This window comes from Hirundo rustica, chromosome Z, assembly GCF_015227805.2.
Source record: "Hirundo rustica isolate bHirRus1 chromosome Z, bHirRus1.pri.v3, whole genome shotgun sequence".
NCBI lineage: Eukaryota > Metazoa > Chordata > Aves > Passeriformes > Hirundinidae > Hirundo > Hirundo rustica.
Genome location: NC_053488.1, coordinates 82,332,710 through 82,356,639, shown reverse-complemented (window position 1 = coordinate 82,356,639; position 23,930 = coordinate 82,332,710). Strand labels below are relative to the sequence as shown.

At 43.0% G+C, this 23,930-nt stretch overlaps 1 protein-coding gene across 3 annotated transcripts in view; it reads left to right on the top strand.

The window, feature by feature from the left end:
• The window catches only part of ZCCHC7 (zinc finger CCHC-type containing 7), an 86,868-nt gene that overhangs the window by 38,490 nt on the left and 24,448 nt on the right, over nt 1-23,930 (top strand). For all 3 annotated transcript variants that reach the window (XM_040090122.2, XM_040090121.2, XM_040090123.2), the window contains exons 5-7: nt 17,572-17,615; nt 18,817-18,942; nt 19,949-20,119. In XM_040090122.2, the coding sequence (XP_039946056.1) occupies nt 17,572-17,615; nt 18,817-18,942; nt 19,949-20,119 (341 nt within the window). The remainder of the gene's footprint in view (nt 1-17,571; nt 17,616-18,816; nt 18,943-19,948; nt 20,120-23,930) is intronic.

The following is a 23,930-nucleotide window of genomic DNA, read 5'->3' as shown; positions in this document are numbered from 1 at the left end:
TTAATTTGGATTGAGCTATAAAATGGTTATTCTGAGTTTTTATGCAGTCTTGGCTATTCTAGGAGGTTTCACGGCTGTAGTTTTAAGATTCCACTGTGGGTATTTGCTGTGGATGAATCAGCAGTTCATACAACACTATTTTCTGTAAATTATTTATCTATTAAGAAAGTGTAATGTGAGCATATTCTCTGTCCTGAAGGATTGCTGGGTTAGTTCATGCAAGGGAGCAGTGGCTCACGTGCCAAGGCAGTCCCATGCGATTCAGAAGCCAACTATTCCCCCTTGGCAACGTCCCATGTGATCTGCTGTGTCTTCCAGAAGCCCAGCAGATAATTCAGGAATGCTTATCAGCAAAAATCAGTTTCTGTAAGAAAAAGGTTTATTTTCAAAAGGTTGGGTTCATAAGGCCAGCTGAGGTTGCCTCAGTTCTTGATCTTTGCTTTTGAAAATAGTGCATCTTACAGAGTCAGTTTTACATTTTGCAGTTTAGGTTTTTGGAGGCTTAGGGTCGTGAGGATAGTCTTGAGAAAAAGCTTCTTTTAGGTAACTTGAAATATCAAAACTATGGGTTTTGCTTGTGTAATTATGATGATATATATATAGAATGCAAATGTTATGTATCACTTAGGTTTTAATAACAGTACAGTGCTTTAGGATGACAGTTTTAGAGTTACTTTTTCCTGATTTATTGTAGAAGTGAACTAAATATCAAAGATATATATGGTAATATTTTGCCAATGTTTCTGATGGATTCTGCCAGCAAAAACTGCAATTTTTATTTTTTAGTTTATATGGCTTTGGGTTTTCTGTTGGACAATTGTCAATATGACTGAGGAGATCTCATTAAAAAAAAGAAAAAAAAAATTCATTTACATGATGTTATCCATGGCTGTTGTGGCTCATATCTAACATTCATACATAAATTCTTCCAATTGTACTAATGGAATTCCAGTTCCAGGCAGCAGCATTTTACAGCACTGTAGCAAAAAGCAATGTCTGAAACTAGGAGTGTCTCTAAGAAGTTCTTTCACGTTGAAGCAAAAATGTGCTCAGCAGAAAGAAATGTAAATTTAGGGAAAATCTCCAATTTCCTATTCTGTGCAAAGCTTTGATTTTTTGCTGATTCAGGCAGTAGGGTTGACATTGGAGCTTCTCATTTCTTCTGAAATAATCACTTTTTACTTTGGAACAGCCTTTCATTTTTCACAGCACTATCTTCTGAAACAGTCCACTTTGTATGTATGAATCTGTTTTTCTCCAGATAACACAGAAAGTAAAACTATTAGAAACAGGTTCCCATCTATTACTTTCCGGAGTCCATAGAGAAATACTAATGTTCAGTGGCACCCATTTGGGAACTTTTCTGATGTCTTTTGGCCCCCTTTGAAAAAACAGACGGAAAGAGGAAGAAGGATCTGTGATCTAAATTGACTATGTCAAATAAAACACTAGATTTCAAAAGAATATGTAAAAGGCAGATAGTTCATGGTAATAAAGCTGTCAGTAAAAGCCTGATGGCTGAGAAAGATTGCAGAGCTTGTCCTGGAGAGGTCTGGAGCCGTCTCTGGAGCTACAGGCACGGCCTGTTGGGTTGTGGTCAGCAATGCTGGTCATCCCTTGGGTCTCACACAGCTCTTCCCTAACACAAGCACAATTTTAACCTTTATTTAGAAGTGGGGTTGTGTTTTAAGATGGTACAGTGGACATAGTCTAAACAAGAAGCCTGGGTAGATTTGGCTTTCTTTGACATGAGCAACCTGATCTGCTTGCATCCCTGGCCTAATTACTGCTGGCATCAAAAACACCCCAGAATCATTGGGGTTCTATTAAGGTTTGCTTTGTATATAGATTTCCATTTATTGTTTCTCTCTTCTGATCACTTCTACTGTTTCAGTATCTTTCTTTCATGGAAATAAAATCCCCAATCCTCCCTGCTGCTGCTTTGCTCTAAGGAAGTAGAGCAAACCTAGAGAACCTTAGAGCTCAGGTTTGGCTCAGGTTTTTCAGTAGAGATACTTTCTGCACCCAGGTGCTTCCTGACTTTTCTTGGTGATGATCACCTCATTATGACTGCCCGGCACCTTGGACAAGTGCCCCTGGGATGTTGTTCTGTGTCCTGGGGGGGCACAGTGAGGTTCCCATTTTCCTGCCCATCCATGAGGGTGGCTGTGCCAGGGGCTGGTCCCCTCTGCAGAGGTCAGGCGAGGATGAGGGCTGCAGTGGGCACTCTGCTCTTGCCCCTGCTCGTGCCCCCCATGCCTGTGCACTCTGGGATCCGCTTGGGCACTCCCCAGTGCTGACTGTTGGTTTCAGTGTCAGAGGCTGTGCTGCATTAGGATGCCCCACGGCTACTGCACGCCTTGGTGGCAAAGTTTTATGTGTTCTTTTTGGCAAAGGAATTTTGCATATTCCAAAAAGCAGATAGTTTTTAGTACGTGCCTTTGAAAACAATCAGCTCTGATGTGCAAGTATTTAGGTTTTCTCCAGCCACTGTTGTTCTCCTTGTTCATGTTTTTGTCACCCACTTTCACTGCCGTTACCTCAAATCACCCAAGTTAGGATATTTTACAAGACTTTTCTGTAGGAAAAACTCTGTCCTTAGAGTAACTTCTTGAGTGTTCTTGGCACCTCTCCCCATGACCACATGCACTTTAAGAACCCATAGGTAGGAAATGACACATCCACTGCTCCTGTCAATGTCACGGCCTTGCATTGCCATGCTGAAAGGTATCTCCTCGATTTATTGTTCCCTGGTGGTTGTTTCTTTGGGAGCAGGCCTCTTGTATAGCTATTTGTTGAACTGTGTACCTACTGAATTAGTCAAAGACCTGTATAAAACCATTTTTTTCTTTTCCTCTTTACCCCTCCCCCAAACTTGCTTTTGTTATGTATTGGCTTGCTAATCCTTGTGTTGAGCAGTATCAGACATCACCTTTCTTGGGGGCACTTAGTCCACTCTTCCGCTTTCTTTGTCAAAGGGCTCCCTTAATAGGAGAAGTCAACAGGGAGGACAAAAGGGATTGAAAGTTGTATTTAATCGGGGTCAGAGAGGTGGTGTTCAGAGTGACGGGCCCACAGGCAGGCTGGCCTTTTATGCTTTCCGACACAGATGGTCCCAGAGCATTCAGCTAAGTGAAGAGAAAGCTGCCCAGTGAAAGCTATTGTGGGGCAGCATCGTTACAGTTGAGAAGGGTTGCCAGGGGTAACTGGAGAGTATCACCAGCATCCTGTGATCACTAGTCTGTGCCATTGAAAACCCCAGACCCGGGATCGCTCTGGGTCCCTTGGCATCCTCCCGATGCTCTGGCGTAAGCAGCAATGTCTCATGCTACCTTTTTAAAATTTAATATCAGTATTTTTACTTTGAGGCACACAAACTGTAAAATCATTTGCATTTCTTAATTTCAGAGTAGCCACCTTCTGCAAAATATACAGCCACTTGCTTTGGAACATATTGCTTTTCTTCCCCCAGGGAATAGTCTAATAATATTTGAACTTATTAAGATAACACTGTGTTTACAGAAACTTAATTTTTTAACATTTTTCTGAGTGCATGAATAGCTAAATAATAAAAAAGAAAAAAAAAAAAAAAAAAAAAAAAAAAAAAAAAAAAAAAAAAAAAAAAAAAAAAAAAAACAACAAAAAAAAAAAAAAAAAAAAAAAAAAAAAAAAAAAAAAAAAACCACCACAACAAAAAAAACCCAACAACAACAACAGGGAAAAAAAAGAGCTTATGTAATTCAACATGAATAAAGAATGCAGGCATGTGCAAAAGCTTTGGAAACTGTGCCCAGAAGAACCCCGGGGGTTTGCTATGGTACCTCCTTTGGTCTAACCAAGTAGCACATCACAGCAGGTAAAATGTGTTCCTGACAAAATAGTTGAATGCCACTTTTCTTTTTAAACAGCGGCAGCCCTACTGATTTTTTTGTTGAAACCATAAGGTGCTGGTGATTGTAACTCAGGTGAAATGCTGTTTGAAAGAGCAAATACAAGCAGAAGCCTTGAGTAAAAGCATGAGAAGGTCAGCACTGAAAATTCACTGGTGCCCAGCAGCCGTTCCTCAGCACGTGCCAGCAGCAGCCGTGGCCACAAAGAGCAGCCCTAGGTGCAGTCCAGGGCACCTGGTACCTTGGGACAGGTCTGGAAGGGGCAGATGTGGAGCCAGCTGTGCCACACACTGTCCAGTGTAGAACCAGCTGTGCCGCCTAACATGTGGTGCCAAGCCAGCTGTGCTGCCCAGCATCCGGTGCACAACCAGCTGTGCCTCCTGGTGTCTGGTGCAGAGCCAGCTGTGCTACCCAATGTCCAGCCCAGATCCAGCTGTGCTGCTCGGTCCCCAGCCCAGATCCAGCTGTGCCACTCAGTGCCCGGAGCAGAGCCACCAGTGCCAGCACCTGCACACCCAGAGCACCTCCACGGTCAGTGTGTGCCAGCCAGGCCTTGCTGTGTGCCGGAGAGTGATGGGCACTCCCAGGGGATCACACCCAGGGGATCACAACCCAGCCTTTGCCGTGTCATTGGTGTTCTGTCCCCATTAGCCACCACGAGAGCACCGCCTGCCACAGGGCCACATGGAAGCATCCCAGAGCTAGCATTTGTGTGGTGTTAGTCACACAGGAAGCCCCCACACAGGCTGCCATATGACTCAAATTTCATTAAAAATTTGGATATTTGAATTAAAAAGTGGTCTTTTTGGATATTTCAGCATTTCTGGACATTTTTACCAGTACAACTATTGTGTACGATTAAGCAGCTCCCATTCTCCACTTGTTTGTTGCCTGCTTAGGTCACTGAGATGTTCCAATCTGAGTGCTCCTGTTGATATCAGTGACAGTGGTGGCACCTGCAGTGGTGACACCTGGGTTCTCTACAGCACTCCTTTTTAGTGTGGTAGCAGGTTAGAGTGCTGTGGGTAAAACATCCTATTTGTGGCAGAATCGTTTGTGGTTTTTGTTATGGCCCTGTCAGATTGCAAAGGAAAGGGAGGTTTTGCAGGGCTTTGTCAAAGCAAGCAGCCTTGGAAGTCAAAAGTATAATCTTCATTATAATGAAACAGAAATAATGAAGGCTGGAGGCAGGTGTGTAATTCAAAGAGCGTGTTGTCAGAGACAATGGCAAAAAAGGAAATCAGTGTTTTCACAGCTCCTGAGATATGGTCTTTTCAGGCAACCGGTAAATTTATCATTCTTTATATTTCTAAAAGAGGGGGGATAGCTGTGCATTCCTCTCTCAGATTAAATAGTTGGCCCACTTGTTTTCCAGATTTTGAATGTTGCTGGTGAATGATGTAATATGTTTGCTTTAAATAATGTGTTTACTTGCCTGCATTTACATTGAGTAGGTAGCTTTTTATGTTTATACCTCATTTTCCTTTTTTAAAGCCATTTGAAGATCTGCTGGGTAACAAATTGCAGATTATCTTTCCCCTATGCTTCCCTCTGCACCTCTCTTAAAAAATAATAATAATGTAATCACATCTTTCCTAGTGCATCATGGATTTTGTTGATCTTATACAAACACAGATGTAAATGAAAGCAAGTGTAAAAATGATGCATCTCAAATGTACTTTCTTCACATTTTTTTGAAAATTAATATCTGATTTTCAGACTTGTGTAATATATGCAAAATACATGTCTGATCTCAGTCATACTGAATCATCTAAATCACTAACTTACGGCAAAAGGAGAGGCGAACTCAAGCATCCCAGGATTTCTTTATTGCTCATATGTCAAGCACTTGAAATAAAATTGTTTGGGGTTGTACTCAGCAGAGGTACTTACTGCCATCCAGAATTCATAACATTTTGGGAGTTTCCTGCCTCTGGTCTTGCCCTGAATTAAGGAGGTAAGCGTATGGGAAATCTGTAACTCTGGTTTTTAACTGGCAGTCAAGATTTGTCTTTTCCTAAACTACATAGTCTTGGCATCAAGGCCAGCCCTTGTAGCAGCTCACAGCTGACAGAACTAGGTGTGTGTGGTGGCTTTACTGCATGCTCATCTCCATGCTGGAGCATTCCTGTGAGCCATGGGCTGAATGCTGCTCCTGACCAAGATGGGCAGGGCTTCCAGCAGTTGTGGCTTCCTTCAGGCTCAGGTGAGGAGATCCTGGGCTGGATCTGACATCCAGCCACCAAAACTGGTGCAGACTCTGGTAGCACAGTGTTTGGTGAACACACAGCAGTGGCATCATCCCAGTTTGGGGTCATCCCACTGTGGAGACTTGCCAAGCAGGACAGGACTTGTCTTTGGACAGCCTGGGGGAGCACCAGTGTGGCCCCTGTGCCCTGGTCCCTCTCTTGCCCACAGGCAGGGACCAGCTGTCAGCAGGAGGGTGGCTGTGGGGTGTTCTCAGCCCCCCCCTCCTGCCCCTCCTTCACACCCTTGTCAGGCTTTCCTGATGTTTAGCATGAAATGCTGCCAGCTCCTTTCAGAGGTGTCTCTCCCAATGTTAGCCGTATGTTCCCCCTTCCCAGCTCATCAAGACTTTAGGAACAGGACTGACCCTTGTGAGCTGTGGTAGCTCCTGTGCCCTGGCCGCAGGCTCGGAGCATTGATCTTGTGTTCCATTGCTTTTCTTGTCTCCCTCCTCTCTGCCCACAGCCCAGTGAAAGATGGTGCAAGTTAGAGAGAGTGTCTGCATTATTTGTTTAAAGGACTGACAAGCTACCACCCTGCTCAGGAAATCTGGTTGATTGCACATTTTAAATGAAGCCTTGGTGATTTTTTTCAGTGATAGGACTGGTTGTTTTTTTCCCGGTGTTGCTAGGTAGAAGCAGGATCTGCTTTGCAACGAGCCCTTCAGTCATGGATTCAGACATTCCTTCCTCTTGTCCAGATGAAGGGGGAAAACCTGAATCAAAGATTTCAGGTTATTTGTGATACAGAAACTATATTTACTCAGTTGCGGAGTAGAACCATGATTCTGCAGCAGCGTAGGGGACTTTCACCTGAGGTACACAGGCAAAACTGTTCAGATGACTGAGTCTTTATCAGAAAGGGGTGACTTAAATCACAACTTTTGATGTGCACCAGCTGTCTTGGATTAATATAAATATTTCACATTCACTTCAGCTCAGTCACATGAAGTAAATGACTGCATATTATAAAGAATACTGCTGTTTAAAATCAACATTAAAAAAATGTTTTAATCAAGCAAAATGGTTATAAATTAAATGAAAAAAAATTAATATGAAGTACATAACGTTTTCCTACTAGAACAGCAAAAAGTTGAGGTTTGCAGTATTTGAATTTAGGTAGGAAGAGCTAGCATATAATATGCCTTCCATTTATACTGATGTCAGGAAGAAGTGATATCAAATGTCATAAGTGCTGTTTTAAAACTAATTATATGCAGGTTAACTATTCAGTACTGCTGTTGTCCTATTCATTTTCAGTAAAGGCTTATTAAATTCTCAGAATTCAAATGCTTAAAATCAAGCATAGGCTTGTGAGCTCTCCCAGTCGCTGTGTTCTGTTCTGTGTCTCGGGCATGTCACAGGCTGTGAAAACACTTGAGCAGCACCCACTGTGGTGCTGATCACATCCCTCCTGGCCTCCTGCTTGACAGCAAAAGGTGCAGCTCCAAGGTGTATGAAAAGCTCATATTGTAAGAAAACCTAAATTTAGTATATGCGGAAGAAAGTTTTGTTCATTACAACAGCATACTTAAAATACGAGTTGCTTTTTGGTAGCAGTGAGAGGGATTTTCCTATTGCTGTGGTATCTGTGTAAGGAAAAAAAGGGGGAAAAAAGAAAAAAAAGCCTAACAAACAAACAGAAAAGAAACCAAAACCAGAGACAAATGATCAAAGTATAAATAACTATGTCTTTAGCATTGTAGGAGGTGCTTTCGACCCCACCATTGAGGTGTCAATTGTGGTTATACAGCACACACAAAATAGAAAGTAAAAAATAATGAAAGATCAAGTATATACTATTTTAAAAAACTGTTTTGTTTTGTTTTATTTATTAATGGTAAAAAAAGCATTTTCTTCCCATGCTGCAGTGGAATGCCCTCCCTGCTCCTGGGGTGTCTGCACCCCACAGTTAAGACCGCTGCACCAGTATACACGGGAAACAGATGAAATTGGGGCATCAGATTCATTTTATCTCCTTGCAGCACTGAGAAATTTTTCCACAAGCAAAAACTGAATTTTCTCAACGAGAATTGTTATTTGCTGATTTTAGAGAGAACATTTCTGTTTACCCACTTTTCTTTGGAAAGGAAGAAAAGAGTGACATTTTTTCTGCTGTGGTCCTTATTTCAAAGACAGAACTGTTGTAGCCAGTGAGATTTAGGAGTTCTTTGGCAAGGTCACTTCATTATTCACCACTTCAAAATAGTGCCTCTAAGTACAGAATGACATGTTTCTGTAAAACTGTTTTCTATTGCGAGCAGAACACGGATGTTGAGATATCCATTCCAGTTGTGTTCTGTTCCCAAGAAAAGGATGTCTTTTTCATGTGAAACAAAGTAGCACCAAAAAATTAGCACTGCAATGGAAAAGGACATTGTGTATTTTCTCATTCTTTGCAGCATTACAATCTCCACCCCATGGAGCCCAGCATAAGACCGGTCTTGAGACATGTGACCTTCAGGCACCGGATGCTGGTGCTGTTTGTTTGCTCCTTTTATGTTCCAAATATCTACAGTCCTTCGTGGCAGTTTGAGAGCCTTGTCTGTGCTAGGACCCACCAGTTTTCCATGGTAGTGACTCTTGGAAGACCAACTGCGCCATCTTGGTACATGCTTTACAATCCGTGACCAAGGTGTTGAGGAGATCTTTCAAACTCTTCCTGCTGTAGAAGTGTTTCAGGGATAGACTAAAAGATCTGCCTGTGGTGGTAAGGCCAGGAAGAGCAAATGAGAGCAGAGTGCTTATGCTGGAGCTTTCTTCTCACGGAGCATCTGTAGCATCTGTGCTGTTGTACATCCTCAGATGCATCAGCATCTTGTTTCCAATCACTGTCACGAGTGCTGTGTCACTGCATCACTCCTCTCTTTTTTTGGAAAGCTCAAGTATGAAGAAGACTTAATGTGTAGGGGCACCCGGGGTGCATGGCGGATGGGGAGATGTCTTCAAATGGATTGATATGAAATCTATGAGGTGGTGTTAATTTCTGTTACCCGAATGGGAGAAGTATTCTGCTCAGCATGAACATTTTTGAGGAACCTCCTGCTTATGATTCCTACTGCTATACTCATCAGGAGGACCAAAATGGAAAACTAGGGATTTCACCCACTCTATGTCTCCATATTGGGATCAGCTCAAACTGCAGTTCTGCTCTCAGAGTAGCGCAATTTCCCGCATCCTGACTCTGACCAGGCTCTTTGGGAGTCCTTTTGTCTGGAGCTCATTCTAGTCCTCCCAGGAAAAGATGAAAGTGCTGAGAACTGCCACCTTCTGAGCTGTTTTTAGTCTGTCTCCTCCCAGGCACCCTGTGGTGGTCCTCCTCATGTACCGAGAGCTGTTTGTGGGAGCCTGGTCTGAGTGTGAGGATGGGAAGGAATCACCAGAGCTGGGATGATTTAGTTTGCCTTTGCCCAATGGGCCTTTTATCAGTATGAAGGAAAGTTGAACCAAAATTCTGGCCCATACCCAAAGACTGGCACTCAGCCTGCATTGAAATGTGATTTATTTTTTCTTGGGTTAAAGATTTTGGGAATTTCAGAGAAAAAGTTAAGATCCCCAATTAAGCTTGACAAATTTCAGATATTCATCTACATCAATATTATTCCAATCCAGGGATTATTTTCCTGTTTTATTGTTTGTGGCAGCATCAAGAGAGCCGTGTTGTTTCTCCAGGATGCAGCTACTGGTGAATGGTTTTAGGTTTGTGATTCAACTGAAGCATTGAATTTCCAAGAAGCAATTAATTTCCAAGAAGCTTTAAATCTGGATTTCTTTGCAGGGAGACACATCACATTGTTGGCACATAACTTACACGGCTTCTTTTAGCCACAGGGACTTTGGCAGATCAAACACCACAAGAGCAAGGTTCTGTGAAGACAACAAAGTCTCTTTATTTATATTTATATTTATATTTGTATTTTTATATTTATATTTATATTTCTCCATTTTGTGTTGGTAAAAAAAGATGCAGTATGTTGGCATGGGAGACACAACTGTTGATCTTCTGTAAATGGTGAGGGGTGAAGCGGGGCTCTTCCTCAGGCTCATGTCTCAGCGGTTAACCAGGCGCCATTGTACCCGGCCGTGCGGGATCCCTACGAATCCCCAGAGCAGCGCGTGTGCCCGGGCTGGGCTGGCAGGCTCCAGCAGCTGACACTGCCACAGACACCCCTCTCCACGAGCTGATTAAGAGGTGAAGGTTCCCCGTGGCCGTAGAGCCGCCACAGCCCTGGCCCCCACCACCACCAGCCTACTCAAGGGCTGCGCAGCCCTGACAAAATCACAATCGCTTGAACACAGAAATAGTCTCGGTGACGCTGAATCAGTCCTTGGCAACCTATTGATCCCATAAGGCATCTCAGGATATCTCTGCCGCTGGAGCTCAGGCCTCGCAGACCTCACGGCTCTGCACGCCCAGGCCCTGGCCATGCTCCTGAGCTCCATGTCTGTCTGTCTGTCTGCTCTGCGGAGGCTTGCTGGGCATAGGTCTGCAGTAACTCAGTGTGTTACCGCAGCAAATGCTGCAGACACCTTGTCAGATGAATGATGCTAGAAACCTAAAATTATTATTCCTCTTTTGAAATTACAATTGTATCTCAAAATGGGGAGTTTTATGATTAACTTAGACCAGTCTAAGACCTTTTTTGGCAGTAACAAACCCTGAAATTTCCATTTATTTTATTACTGTACTTTTGGTTTTATCCCTGTTTTCGTTTTCTCACATGTAATTCTGAGTTAGTATTTATTATTTTTTCTCTTTACCAAGGATTGCTGGAATCTAAAAGGTATTTCAGACAACTCTATCAAATAGCTAAAAAACGTTTCTCTTCAAAGTAAAGTAATATTCCCTTTTCAGTCATATAGAAAATGGTGAAAAAGTGAAATCTTGATGCGCCCGATGAGAACAATAGATTTGTGTTCAGCCTTTCCTTCTCTAAATTAGAAATCACAGTATAGACAATGGGATTTCTAAATCATATATTATACCTTATTCTCTGGTGGGAATAAAATGTTCATGTTTGCCTCCTTTTCTCTGTTTAACTTTGACTGCTGTGAACACTAGGAAGAATAACCCTGCAGCTTTTCTCTCTCTCTCTCTTTTTTTTTTTTTTTTTTTTTTTTTTTTAATCTATTCACTTTATACTTTTCAGACAGATTTTTCCCCGGGGTGAAACAAAGGTTAACTGAAATTTCCTCTGTTGTGTACCTGAACGAATCAGCAGTTTGAGAAGGAAATCCCATTGATGGGCAAAGAGAGTGACAGGCTCTATTTAAAGAATTCCCCCGACTGTGTGGTAGACCAACCATGCCATGAATTTAACTGTTCCTGTGGTCCCCATACTTGTACCCACCAAAAAAAGAGAAAAACCTACTTTGTTCTGCAAATGTTGTGCTAAGCTTTGAAAATCATGAGCCGCTGAGTTTTGTGAATTAACATGGCCAGCAGTGGCCAGTGCTGAAGGAAGCAGTGTTACAGCACAGATAGAAAACAGACAGGAAATTATGCATACTTATATAATGGAAAGGGCACCCTACATGTTCACACTTAGCGTGTATCCCTGCATTTCAGCAGTTTGGTGGTACATACATTTCACAAAAATATGATTTACAGAATTGTCTTCTGCTTTGTTGACTGCACGTTTTTATTCCCACTTGGTACATGAGGCGTTTTACCCACACAGAGCTGCTGGAATAAATGGAGCTGAGGGAGACATGAAGGGCGGTGCAGGTGTGTGGAGGGGGTGCAGGACGGGTTGTTGCAGAGGTTGTTTGGGGTAACAGGGCCAAAATGTGGTATGAAAAGAAACGGGGTACAGGGTCAAAATGTGGCATCAGGGACCTGACTCCCAATAGAGCGCAGGATGCACTGACACTTCAGTGATTTCAGTATTCATTAATGTCTGCTTTAACACAAAAAATACATCTCTGCCTGGTTAGGTGCTCTTGACTCATCTGTGTTTTGCTCCGTGGCCTATGATGGCCCTGGAGCAGCCAGCCCAGCCCAGCCATGGGGCCCCATTAGCAGACACGCTGCTGGGGGATTAGAGCAGCAGTCCAACCCAACGGCCAGACCTTTCCTCTCTGGCAATGATGGTTAAGTCTTCCCCCACGGGTCATAGCTGCTGAAGTTTATTTAAAGTAACTTTTACAGCTCCTTGGGGGGAGTTTCCCACATTTGCAGGGCTGCTCAGAGGTGTGTGAGTTTCTTTTCCTGTTTGAACTCTGATATGCTTTTGGCCAACTCTGCCTTTGCTTCAGTCAACTGCTTACATTTTAATTAAAAACGGGTTGAGTATTGTTTGTTGGATTTTGTGATGCTTTTCAAAAATGGCAGATAAAGGCTGCTAAAAATAAAGCATTGCAGATATTTCTCTACTGCCAAAACATGCGTGCATTTCTGGCACATACGTAATTTTAGGTATGAAGGGGAGAGGTAAAAGACCCTTTTTTTTTTTTTTTTTGCCATGAAAAAATGTCTCGAATTGAACTTCTGTCAACAATTCCATCGACTGATTTCCCTGCGGGAGTTATGGATCTCTTTTAAAGCTGTCTTAAAGAGATATTGACAGGTATTCCATTAAACAGCAGGTGTTTTGTTTTTAAGTAAATCATCTCTTTGTTATCAAGGAAAAGTTGAGAAATCCCTAGAAAAACACACCAGGGTTGATGCTGTTCCCCTCCAAGGGGCTGCTATGATGAGCTGGGGTGTGCAGAGGGGACTGCAGCCCCACGGCCACCTGTGGGGAGGGGTCCCTACTGGGATGGACCTGGAGCCGCTGGAGTGGGAGGTTCAGCCAGCACCAAGCAGGCTGGTCAAGCAGGACCAGATTCTTCTCCATGGTGTCTGGTCAGCAGCAGGCCACGGTGAAGTGGGTGGATGGGCATGTGTACACACATAAACACTCACAGACTCACAGACAGGGCCGTGCAGACACACACACGTTTATCTGTACGCTCCTGGAATACCTCTGCCAGGAGGGACAGATGTGCAGTGTGTCCTGGTCCACAGGCACCCAAGTTCCTGTGTTTTACAAAACCTGGTGTCCGGAGGCCACCACGGTTTCTGTTTTGGGACGGTGCTTGGTTGCCGCGCCGGCATACTGTCGTTGCTTTTTCTTTTGTGAGAAGGGCTACTTGGGCACAGAAAATGTGAAACTCATTACAGCAACCTCTATTGCCATAAGACTTGAATCACTTTGGGTCGCACATAATCAGGAATTTTCGGATATATGCAATATGTCACAATGAGAAATTCTTACAGATCTAGTGATTTTTAGGGATTTTAAGGCTTATAATTTAAAATGCTCTTCCACTTGCAGCAGAAGCTGTGTCCTGGTAAGGTAAATATTGTTCAGATATATGTCTGAAACAGTCCTTGCCACAGAGATCTTACAGTAGAATATAATTAGAGTTCTCTATTCTGCTATATTAATTAGCAGTCAAAATCCAATTTTTAAGGCCCAGTTTTGAAATGTATTTGCCCTTCAGGCCATGTATCATTGTTCCACAGCTTGAAGTGTCCTGTTTCACTGGGCTGATCATAAAATAAAATAAATAAAATACATCTCGTCATGTATTTTCCAGTTAGAAGGAAGGGGGCACATGACCACTTGCCTTCTTCTTTTGGGAAATTTAGCATTTTATTTTAAAAGTGTGATGTCCATGCTCTGCAGCTTCTCTGTTGTTGAAGAAGGTGATGCATAGACTCTTGCAGGGCAGGCAGATCTTGTGTAAGGATATGTTTTCTCCCAGCCCTGATGAGTGAAACATGAGTGTGATTTTGGGGGGGGGGGTCACAGCCCTTGCCCAGCAGTGCCCTGCCCTGTCCTGTCTGGGCAGGGCAGCCTGATCAGCTGCTGGGATCCCTGGTGGAGCAGCACAGCAGATAAGGAAATTTTGTGAACTGTTTATTGTTTATTCTGATTCAGTGTTTTGTTCCGTGGAAGCAGATTGTTCCTCTGGGCAATTTCAGGTTTTGACTGCTGGTCCTCCTTCTCCCTCCTCCCCTCCTCTCCCTGTCTGGGATGAAAGAGGGGAGGTTTGAATGCACATTGAACACTGGTCCTAAATCTGGCTTCACCCCGAGCGCTGCTCAGAAATTTACATTTTCATGCTGGTGGAAGGATACATGTGAATCTCAATGATCTTTCAAAATTTTCTTTAAATAAAAGCAAAGCTGTTGCTTGCCATTCATCCCATTGTGCAGGGGCAGAGGACAGCCAAAATGTGGTACTTGATAAAGGGAGAACCTTGTGCAGGGCTTCCATTTTCATATAAATGGTGTATATTTTACATCCTCTTCTTTCCTGATCAGCAGTTCGACAATACCATTTTCTCGAAGTATAAATACAAGAACTTTATACAGTAAGGTCTGTTGCGTTTTTTAGTATAGAAATATATATCATCATACTACAGGAATTCATCTTAATCTTAGTACAGAGAATTTAGTGTAGAAATTAACATAATCTTATAAAGGAGATAGCATTTAATAAAGGAAGATGAGGAAGATTAAAAGCACAAATATACCAAAGATGTTCTTGTTTTTATTTAACTCGCAGAAAGCTTTAAGTGAGTTTCATTTATGCAACTTCTTCACAGAAAAAGGGGGAAAATTTGATAGAGATTGTCTGAATAAGTCTTTGAACTGCGTATTCTGAAGAGTAAAAATAAAAGTAAGGCAAATGCAAAAATAAAGCAATCACAGCCCTTCCTTCAGGCAGAAATCCACATTCTGTGTGCATGCCCACCTTAAAAAAAAGCGTAAAATTCTCTGATGTGGTACTGGCAACCGCCTTGGAGGACGTCAGGTGCAGGTGTCGTACCAGGCTTTGCTAGGGATGGAACTCCCAGCAAACAGCGTGTGTCTGCCCAAAACTGCCCTGTCTGCCCCAGGTCATGGTCTGTGGGGTGGGAAAGCATCATCCTTGGGCAGCCCGGGGTGTCGGTGACCCCAGCTGTGGTCCCTTGTCCACTGTGTGTTGATTCTGGGTGCCAGCTGCCACCTGCCCCGAGGCAAAGCCGCTGCTGCACCCTTGGGGGAGGCTGCCCCTGCCTGAGGCTGCATGACGAGGAGGGAAGCAAAGGTGGTGAGGGCTGCAGGCTGCAGAGGGTGTGGGACCCCAAAATGCCAAGGTGCTCCTGCTGCTGCTGAGTGAGCCAAGGGAGCAGCCAGGACAGTTCAGGAGTGGCCAGGAAGCACCCACAGGGCGCTGGGATTGCCTGCAGGACACACTAATTCACCCAAATAAGCGAACAAAACCAGAAGGAAGTTGAAGTCAATTTGATAATAGTTTTGTGATTTATTTTGTGATCTAGAGCCAGACAAAACACTGTGGTCAGCGAGAAATATTCTTGCAGATTTTTTAATGTTTCTCTACAGCAGGATTTCACCTTGGTTGCAGAAGCAAAACTCTCTGTAGGTGTTTGTCTGACAAATTTATTGTGTTAAAACAAAGCCTTATGCAATCTATTGTGAATTAGAATTAACTTTTAGATCACCAAAGAGATTTAGTAAAGGGAGATTTTGTTGTAATATTTCATTCAGCATTAAAGCTCTTATATTTATTTTCTGAGTGGTACAGTTTTAGCTTCTTGTATTAGGAATATTTGAATCATTGTATCATGGTTTTCCCCTGTGAATCTGGGGATTTTGACAGTGAAGAAGAGAAACTTGGTTGGTTTGCCCTCAGAAAGGACATGCCTAATGATTAACAGGAGTTAATTCGCTGGTAATTTTGATCTGTGACCATTCTGCATGTGCCTTTCTGTGCAACACGGCACTTGCCGTGCTGACTGCCAAGGCTGAGCTTTGAATTACAAATACCTTTTTCTTGATGAATTAATTTCCTTAACAGGCATTTAAGGCATAAATAATGCACTCAAATATGACAGTCTTTCTTTACTTTTAATTATCGGGCCTCAAAAGTCTTGATTTTCTCTCAAGCATACCCACAACTTGCTCCTGCAATGGGGTGCTGACTCATCACTGTCCCATCCATGCTCCCAGTGATCCTGAACAGTGCTGGAGTCACAGTGCAGGTGGGTGCTGGAGTCCTGGCAGTGGCCAGTCACTTTGTGTGCCACGACTCAGGTTCATACATCATTCACGTCACTTTTTTAACTGGCCACTTAGTGCATTACCAATGTCTCGGTGACAGTTGTTGGCATGAGCAAGTGTTGGAAATAAAAAGACTTCAGGGTGTTGTTCAGGTGAGAACATGTGGTGTGAGTCCTGACTGTTGAACGAAGAGCAGCAGTAAGCAGGAGTTGTGCTCTAAAGTACCTGAGCGACATACCTTGTATCCTGATACTACATCACATGCTTCAGCCAAAATTACTGACTTTTTCAGTAAATTAATAGGAAGACATAAAATTATAGATTATATCATTTTAATTTGTAGTCATCCACTTTCTAATGGAAATGAATAGTACAATCAAAATTGGAGAAATTTTTGCTGTCTGTAAATTGTGATGTTGTGATTTGTGTTAGTAACCTGGGTGCCTCAGATTCAGATGCAGGATCAGGATGGGATAGTTTGCATTTAAAAGTTTGCAAACATGCAGGATTAATTTGCACACAGGTTGTAATGCTTGCTGTAAAGTACAGGTAAGGTGAGCACCTGTGCTGACGTGGATCTTCCTGCAGCAGTGAGGAGCTGCTGCGGGAGCACAGCTGTGTGTGCACAGCCGGAGCGATGAGCCGTGTTCACATGCAGAATTTTTAACAGCTCTAGCTGCATCCTTATTCCTTTAGCTTATTGGCCTTTCATTTCCTTCTTGGTTTGTTTCTTTTCCCTCCTGCCAGCCCAAAGGCCACATGTGAGAAGGTTATGGCATGACAGTCGATAATTCAGTGTGTCCTCTTGATTTATTGCACATTACCAAACCCGGTTTGGAAATAGATTTGCTCAGCTTACAGTGTGGGTGTCTGAGGTTATGCTCGCTCTTGTTGGCATGCAGCAGTCAGGATGCATGGCTGCAGACACAGACTTGGTGATTTTGCAAGGAGAGAAAAAAAGTGTGTTCTCTGCAGTAACTTGTTCCGTGTGCTCCCACGCTTGCAGCCTCTGAGCTGGAGCTGGGCATCCCCACAAACGCAAGCAGGGACAACTACCATGGCTGGAATCAGCACCTTGGGGGCCCATACCTCTGGAAGAATTGAATCACCACCTGAAATTTAAACCCCAGGGGTCAGGAAAAGAGTGTGGTGTCAGAAAAACTCCCAATAGGTGCACATGTGCTGATATTCAAGTGAGGCAGATTTGGTGCCCAGTAGGTCAGAAGCTTTCCTTTACCAAAGATGGAACTAGTTTCTCTGCTTTAGTACATCAAAATATGTTAACAGTTTCAATCACTGTAGTAATCATCATGTTGAATATATTGTAGAAAAATATTAATATAAATTAAATATAATTAATTTTAATTTTGTTTTTCAGGAAAAATTGATGTGAACTGGTCCATCTCTCATAAGGATTTAGAGGTAAATAAAGACAACCAAATTTTTCTATAATTTTTTATTTTGTTGCTTCTTAACAAGCAGAATAAAGTAAATGGGATTGAAAAACCCCTCTGTGGTGTTTTTGTGAGATGATTAGCAGTGTCCACCCACAGGAGGAAGGAGTTCTTGAGCTGGGGCTGGAATAGAGGCAGAAAGGGACAAGAGTGCCAAGAACTGTAGTGCTTCCACAGACTGTGCAGGATGGAGATCGTCTCTTCCTTCCTGGTCTCTTTGGAGCCTCAGAACTGTTTCAGGGCAGCCTGGTCCCCTTCCCAGGCAGCAGTGGGAGGCATCAGGGTGTGCAGCCTTCCTGGCCTCGGCGCAGGGGCAGCGTGGGGACACCGCAGCCCAGAGTTCCCAGCTGAGGTGCTGGAGCATCCATGAGGAGTGAGCTTCAGCTGCTGTGTTCAGCTCCTTCCCTTTTTCTTGCCAATGTCCAGTACAGGTGATACAATCGAATGAGACATTAACAAATTCTTTCCCTGAGGAGAAATGGTTTTTTTATACCTCTCCTGTTCACTCATCCAAAATTTAATGTATTTTTTTTAACTTGTAATGTTTACTAGGCAATGATGATTTAGTTGTCTAGCTGTAGATAGGATTTTCAGTTCTGACTGCCTACACAGAAAGTATGTGTGAGGTCACTGGGAGAGAGACAGTTGTTTCCAGCTTCTTTATTTTTTTTTTTTCCTTCTTTTTTTTTTTTTTTCTTCTTCTTTTTTCCTTTTTAAGTCTTTCTTTACAATTGCAAATTGCAGATTTCATCCAGACTTCTAGAGCATTGTACTTTGTCTAAGCAGTTTGCTTTAATGTGTGCAAGGGAATATATAACTTGCATTTGCAATTGATGTTCATTATATTTGTGTTCTGGAGAAAATTCCAGTTTGTCGTAACAGAGCACAGTGAGTAAAAGTATCTTGGATGATTGAGGGAAAGCTTCACAACTTCAGTTTTAAATAGCAAAAAAGAATGTCCTGAAGCAGAAGTTCAAATGAGAACTTTTCTTCCAGACAATGCAGGTTTCTCTGTAACAGAATTACCCATTCCAAAGCTGGATGTGAAAATCGTACATGTGAAACATTAGATTTCTGCTGGATCACTGCCAGCAGTGACCTTTATAATTCCCAGCTCCCAAAGCACAGAATCTCAAGTGGTAAATGCACTTCTCTCTCTGTTTCACCAGGCGCAGATCTCCAACTATGTGGGCGTGAGGCACAGCAGCATGCGGTACTACGCAGCTGACAAAAACGTTACTTGTAGGAACTGCCACAGACCAGGACATTTGTCCAAGAACTGTCCCACTCCAAAGGTAAATGCTTAAATCACTTAACATTCAGCTGTTTTTTAATATACCTTGGTGCTTGCTGTTAGAAGCACTGTTTCAGTGGTTTATCCTTCCTTTGAAGCACTGCTCTGAGTTGCAGAATAGCTTGCAGTTTACTATATAAAATTATCCCTCTGTTTGGCGATGTCATTGCTTTTATTGTTTTTATAGAAGAAAAATGTGCAGAATTATATTATATAGAATCATATTGAATGGTTTGTGTTGGAAGAGACTTAAGGATTAACTTGTTCCACCCCTGCCCTCGCCATGGGCAGGAACAACTTCCACTAAACCATGTGGCTGTAAACTGAGAAAAAATAAATCAAATGCCATACAGAAATGTCTTTTTTTTTAATATGGTAACACAGTTGGTCAGTGTAAAATATTTTTTCAATCGTACTTTGAACAAGGAGAATCACTGGAATCAGAAATACAGCCTTAGTAAATGAGTGAAAGCAGAAAGTATAATGAGTCATGATGTGAACAGTGTTAAAAACAGTGGACAAGACAAAACTGGAGCTAACTTTAAGAAGCTCAGATAGATGCGAAATATTCCAAAAGTTTGTCCTGTGGTTAGTTTGTCCTGTGTCCTGGGATTTTAAAGTCAGTCAGTACACTGTCAACAAGTGGGAGCGTGGATTTACCAACCCCCACAGCAGATTCTCTAAAACTCTCGGTCCTTGGGGCTGTTACCCACGAGGACACTCAGAATGACAATGTCCTACACGACCCTTGGTGGGAAATACACTCACTCACTGGGAAAACTGGCTTTACAGAGATACAGGTTTGGCCTCAGAATAGTTGTCTGCGTGTTGTATTTGTCACTCCAGGTGCTAAATTGTGTGAGTCATGAGGCTGTGCCGGTGAGTCCAGATGGCAGCCGAGTGCCCACCCAGCTACCCCCAACGCACCGCTGTGTGGGGGCAGCAGAGCTGGAAGGATCTATTGAAACACCGTCACTTAACGTGACTCTATTTTTGTTTCTCCTTAGAAAGTTCCTCCGTGCTGTCTGTGTGCAGGAAGAGACCATCTGCAGCACAGCTGCCCAGCACGTTTCTGTCTGAACTGCTGCTTGCCCGGGCACTATTTCAAGGAATGCCTGGAGAGAGCCTATTGGAACAAACACTGCAACCGCTGTGACATGAAGGGCCACTATGCTGATGTGAGTATGGCCTTGGCACAGAGATCGGGCGTGGTTTGGTTTGGGTCTGTCAAAAACTGGATTTACAACAGCTACAATCTCTTCATATTTCTTTGATTTTACATTGTGCCTATTTGTATAAGCATGTGAAAATGTTGTGCTTAGTCATGACTTTACACTATCACAGTTGTCATGGAAAATGGTTCAAAGAAAACAAACCAAAGCGTTGTCAACACTTGGTCTTTAGTTTGGTTCAGTTTATTAGTGGTGGACAAAACCATCATTTTTCCTGTTGAATGAAAAGTGACACAGTATCTGTGAGTGTACCAGGAAGAAGTAAAGAGTAACTCTGATGCATCAGGAATTCCAGATCTATTTTTTTCACTACGATCAGATTACTATTAGACAGAAGTAGTTTGAAGGTTTTGAGTTTGACAAGATCTACTAAAGTAAAATATAGAAGAAAACTAAAGATGTTTATCTTGTTTATGTTATCGTGGTTTTATATGTCCCCAAAATTCAGTCGTATATGTAGCAGTCAAGCTTTTATGATATTTTTTTCTCTTTAATTAAACACAAAAAGGGATAAAAGGCAAACTGATAATTTTGACATACATTCACACTTCAGTTTCTATCTATAGATATGGCCTATATGTTTGTTTTTCAAATAGCCCTGTGGGATTTCATAAACAATGGATTTTTTGAAACTCAGAAATATTTGAATCTCTTTCTAAATGTCTTCTTCCTGCCTTTATTTCTTCTGTTCTGTTTCTTCTTCTCTGGTCAAAGACCATGTCACAGTGGTACATGAGATGTGCGAAGGACAACCAGCATATTTTGGAGTTGCTATTTCTTAGTATAATTGAAAGTGTTCCAGATGTACTTTTGCTTATAGCTAATGTGCCCACAATACCTTTATAGAATGTGAATTGTATATTTCTGCACCCTCATTCTGGTAGGCAGTGAGACAAAACTGCAGTCTGAAATGAAGCATCTTTTCTTTGCCATCTTTTCTCTTTCAACACATTTTATGACACCATTTCTCATAAACTGATGTTCTTTTCTTTGAAGAATCATGAGTGCTGTATTATACAAGCATTTAAATCCTACCTGAGCTGTGCAGGTTATCAGGAACATCACAGCATGTATTTTTTCTGTTCATTTAGGTCCACCTTAAATCAGAAAGGTTTTTCTTTGAAACTTTGGGCAGTTCTTGTGCGCTCTTGCATGGGAGGTGTGAGGCTGCCTGTGTCATTGATGTATGTGAATACTGGGGCATCAGAGCAGGAGGTCACCTGCCCAGTCCTCAGAGTGAGAGATGGCATGGCAGAGCTAAGGCTAAGGAATCAAAACTAGCAGTAAATCTTTTCTGAGATCAGAGCAGAAAGCCTAAGAAGCCAAGAGGTGATCAAGATACGAAAGGAACACTTGGACAGGGCAAGGTTGCTGCTGATGGCCTAAAGGTATTTTCTTTCCAGACATTCATAGTAGAAAAAAACAGGGATGTTCCCATGCTGAAACCCCTTACTTTGTGGAGGAGTGCCCCGGAGAAGTTGTCAAAGGGAAGAGAATGTGAGGGTTCCTATGAATCTGTGAGTGCTAGCCCGTTACCAAAACTGGGTAACAGCTGCCCAAAAGCTGCAGAGAAGCATGAGGGTGAAATGGCCCAGCCAGTGACGGCAGCAGACGCCTTGGTGCTTGGTGCATGAGGGTAACTGAGTTGTAAATGCAAGGACAGTGTGTAGGGGATGTCCCAGGGAGAGCTGGGGGTCACAGACTGCCAGCTGCGCCTGTGCACCAAGCCAGGGAGCAGGAACCATGGTGGTGGCATGTTGGGATGGGTGTGTAAATATGATATACTTGGGGTGATTCAAGGCTGCTTTTGTAAAGGAAATCCGACTTCTCAGGAATCTCTGGAGTTCTTCTAAGGAGCAGGTTGACAAGCGTGTGTGTAAACATGATCCAGTTGACATAGTTTACAACTTCCAAAGGGTGTTTTACAAAGTTACTGACCAAAAGCTTTCAAGCAAATTAAACAGGCATGGAGTAAGAGGATAAAGGTGGGATATACTAGTGTGACATGAAAAAGGGTGAACAATGGGGCAACAAGATTTGCTGAGAAGACTGAATTACTTACAGAATCAGTGCTGTGAGCCAGCTGTGCAAAACTGCCCAAGAACTGTAAGAATCAGAGGGAAAACACAATAAAATGGCAATTGAAATTGAGTGGCAATAAATGTAAAGTAAAATAATCTCATCTTGGCATATGGAATAACAGGTTCTGCATATTACTGTTCAGGGCTCAGATTTCAGTTATGAGATATCATTCCACAAAAAATCTGTTTAGTCTTCATGAGCTGTGAAAGAAAAAAGCTGGTGCAATGTTAGAAATCATCAGGAAAGCAGGAGCACATGGGCACAGCTTTGGTCCCTGTCTTCTGTATCCCTCAGCATGGCCACAACATCTCAGCCTGCAAGGGAGTTGATAGAGGCAAGGGTTTGTAAAGAGCTTCAAAACCATCTGTCATGGGAGACAGTGGTCAGGGATCAGTTGTTCATCATTTCTTCCAGTACACCTGAGGAAGGCAATGGAAGGCAGGTTGGGAAGAGACAGTCCAAGGTGACTCTGTGTGGTCAGCAGCAGACCTGGAGGCTCCTTACTGAGGGATGCAGATCTGCCCTGTCCTGCTTCCAGAGGAAATGGGAGAAGTTAATGTTAGAGAAAACACAGAATCCTACAACATCAGGTTGGAAGGGACTTCATGGATCATCTCAGCATCATCCCCAACGTTTCTTGGCAAAAGCGTGGTCTACAGAAGACAGGCTAGCCGAATCCTAAGAGTGTCCCATTCTGGGGAATCCACCACTTCCCTCAAGAGATGATTGTTCTCATCATAAAAAGTTTTCTCCTGTGTCCACCTGAGATCTCCTGAGGAGCAGCTTTTAGCTATTGCCCCTTGTCTTTCCCAAGTGACTCCTTGTAAAACAGGGGAATCCCCACCTTCTTGTTATCAAACGTATGTTATGAAATGCTTTGGATGCTCAAAGGAAGTTGTAATTTGTCTTTCTCAGCAAGTTTACTCCCTTTTACTGTAACACAGAGGGTGCATTACAGGCTCTTGTGCACAGTCTGTCAGACTGACTCTCCACTTTGGCCCAGAAGTGAATATAAGGCAGTTTGAGGTGTTTCACATAGTTTGATTAGGTAACATTCAAAGTTACTTAAAACATTTTAGGGTCATACATTTATGATCCGCTAGATAGTCTCTTCTCCTGAGACAGTGCTGAGAACATACAGAGTCCTCTTAGCTGGAGTTATACTGGAAGGAGCACGGCCTCTCATGGTTTCTTTGGGAGGGTCATCAGAGGAGGTGCTTTTGACTGATTCAGTGGCAGTCAGGTGGATGTCATGAGCCTTGTGGTTGATGTGCAGCCTTACCTGGCAGCAGCAGGGGTGGCAGAAGGACTCCATGAACAGGGCATGTTGCAGGGAGCAGGCAGAGGGGGCAATGTCTCCCCGTATACCTGGGAAAACCAGCATGTGCTCAGTGAGCTAGAGGGGTTCTCCCAGGAACTGGCAGACAGCAGTACCCAGGTGCTTAGTGCCCTGCAGCCACACTGTGTCTGATGGCCCCATCCAAATGCCCTAATGCCCTTATTGTCAGCACTCCTTCCCATGAACCAGCTGGGTGCTTTGTCTGGCATCTTCTCTGTATGTTCTGACAACTTTCTGGGCGTGCAAACCACCACTAAGCTCTGGGGAGGTTCCTTCTGCCTTTGTTTTTTCTGGCATACCGCTCTGGGCTGGGATGGAGCTGGAGGTGCTGGGATC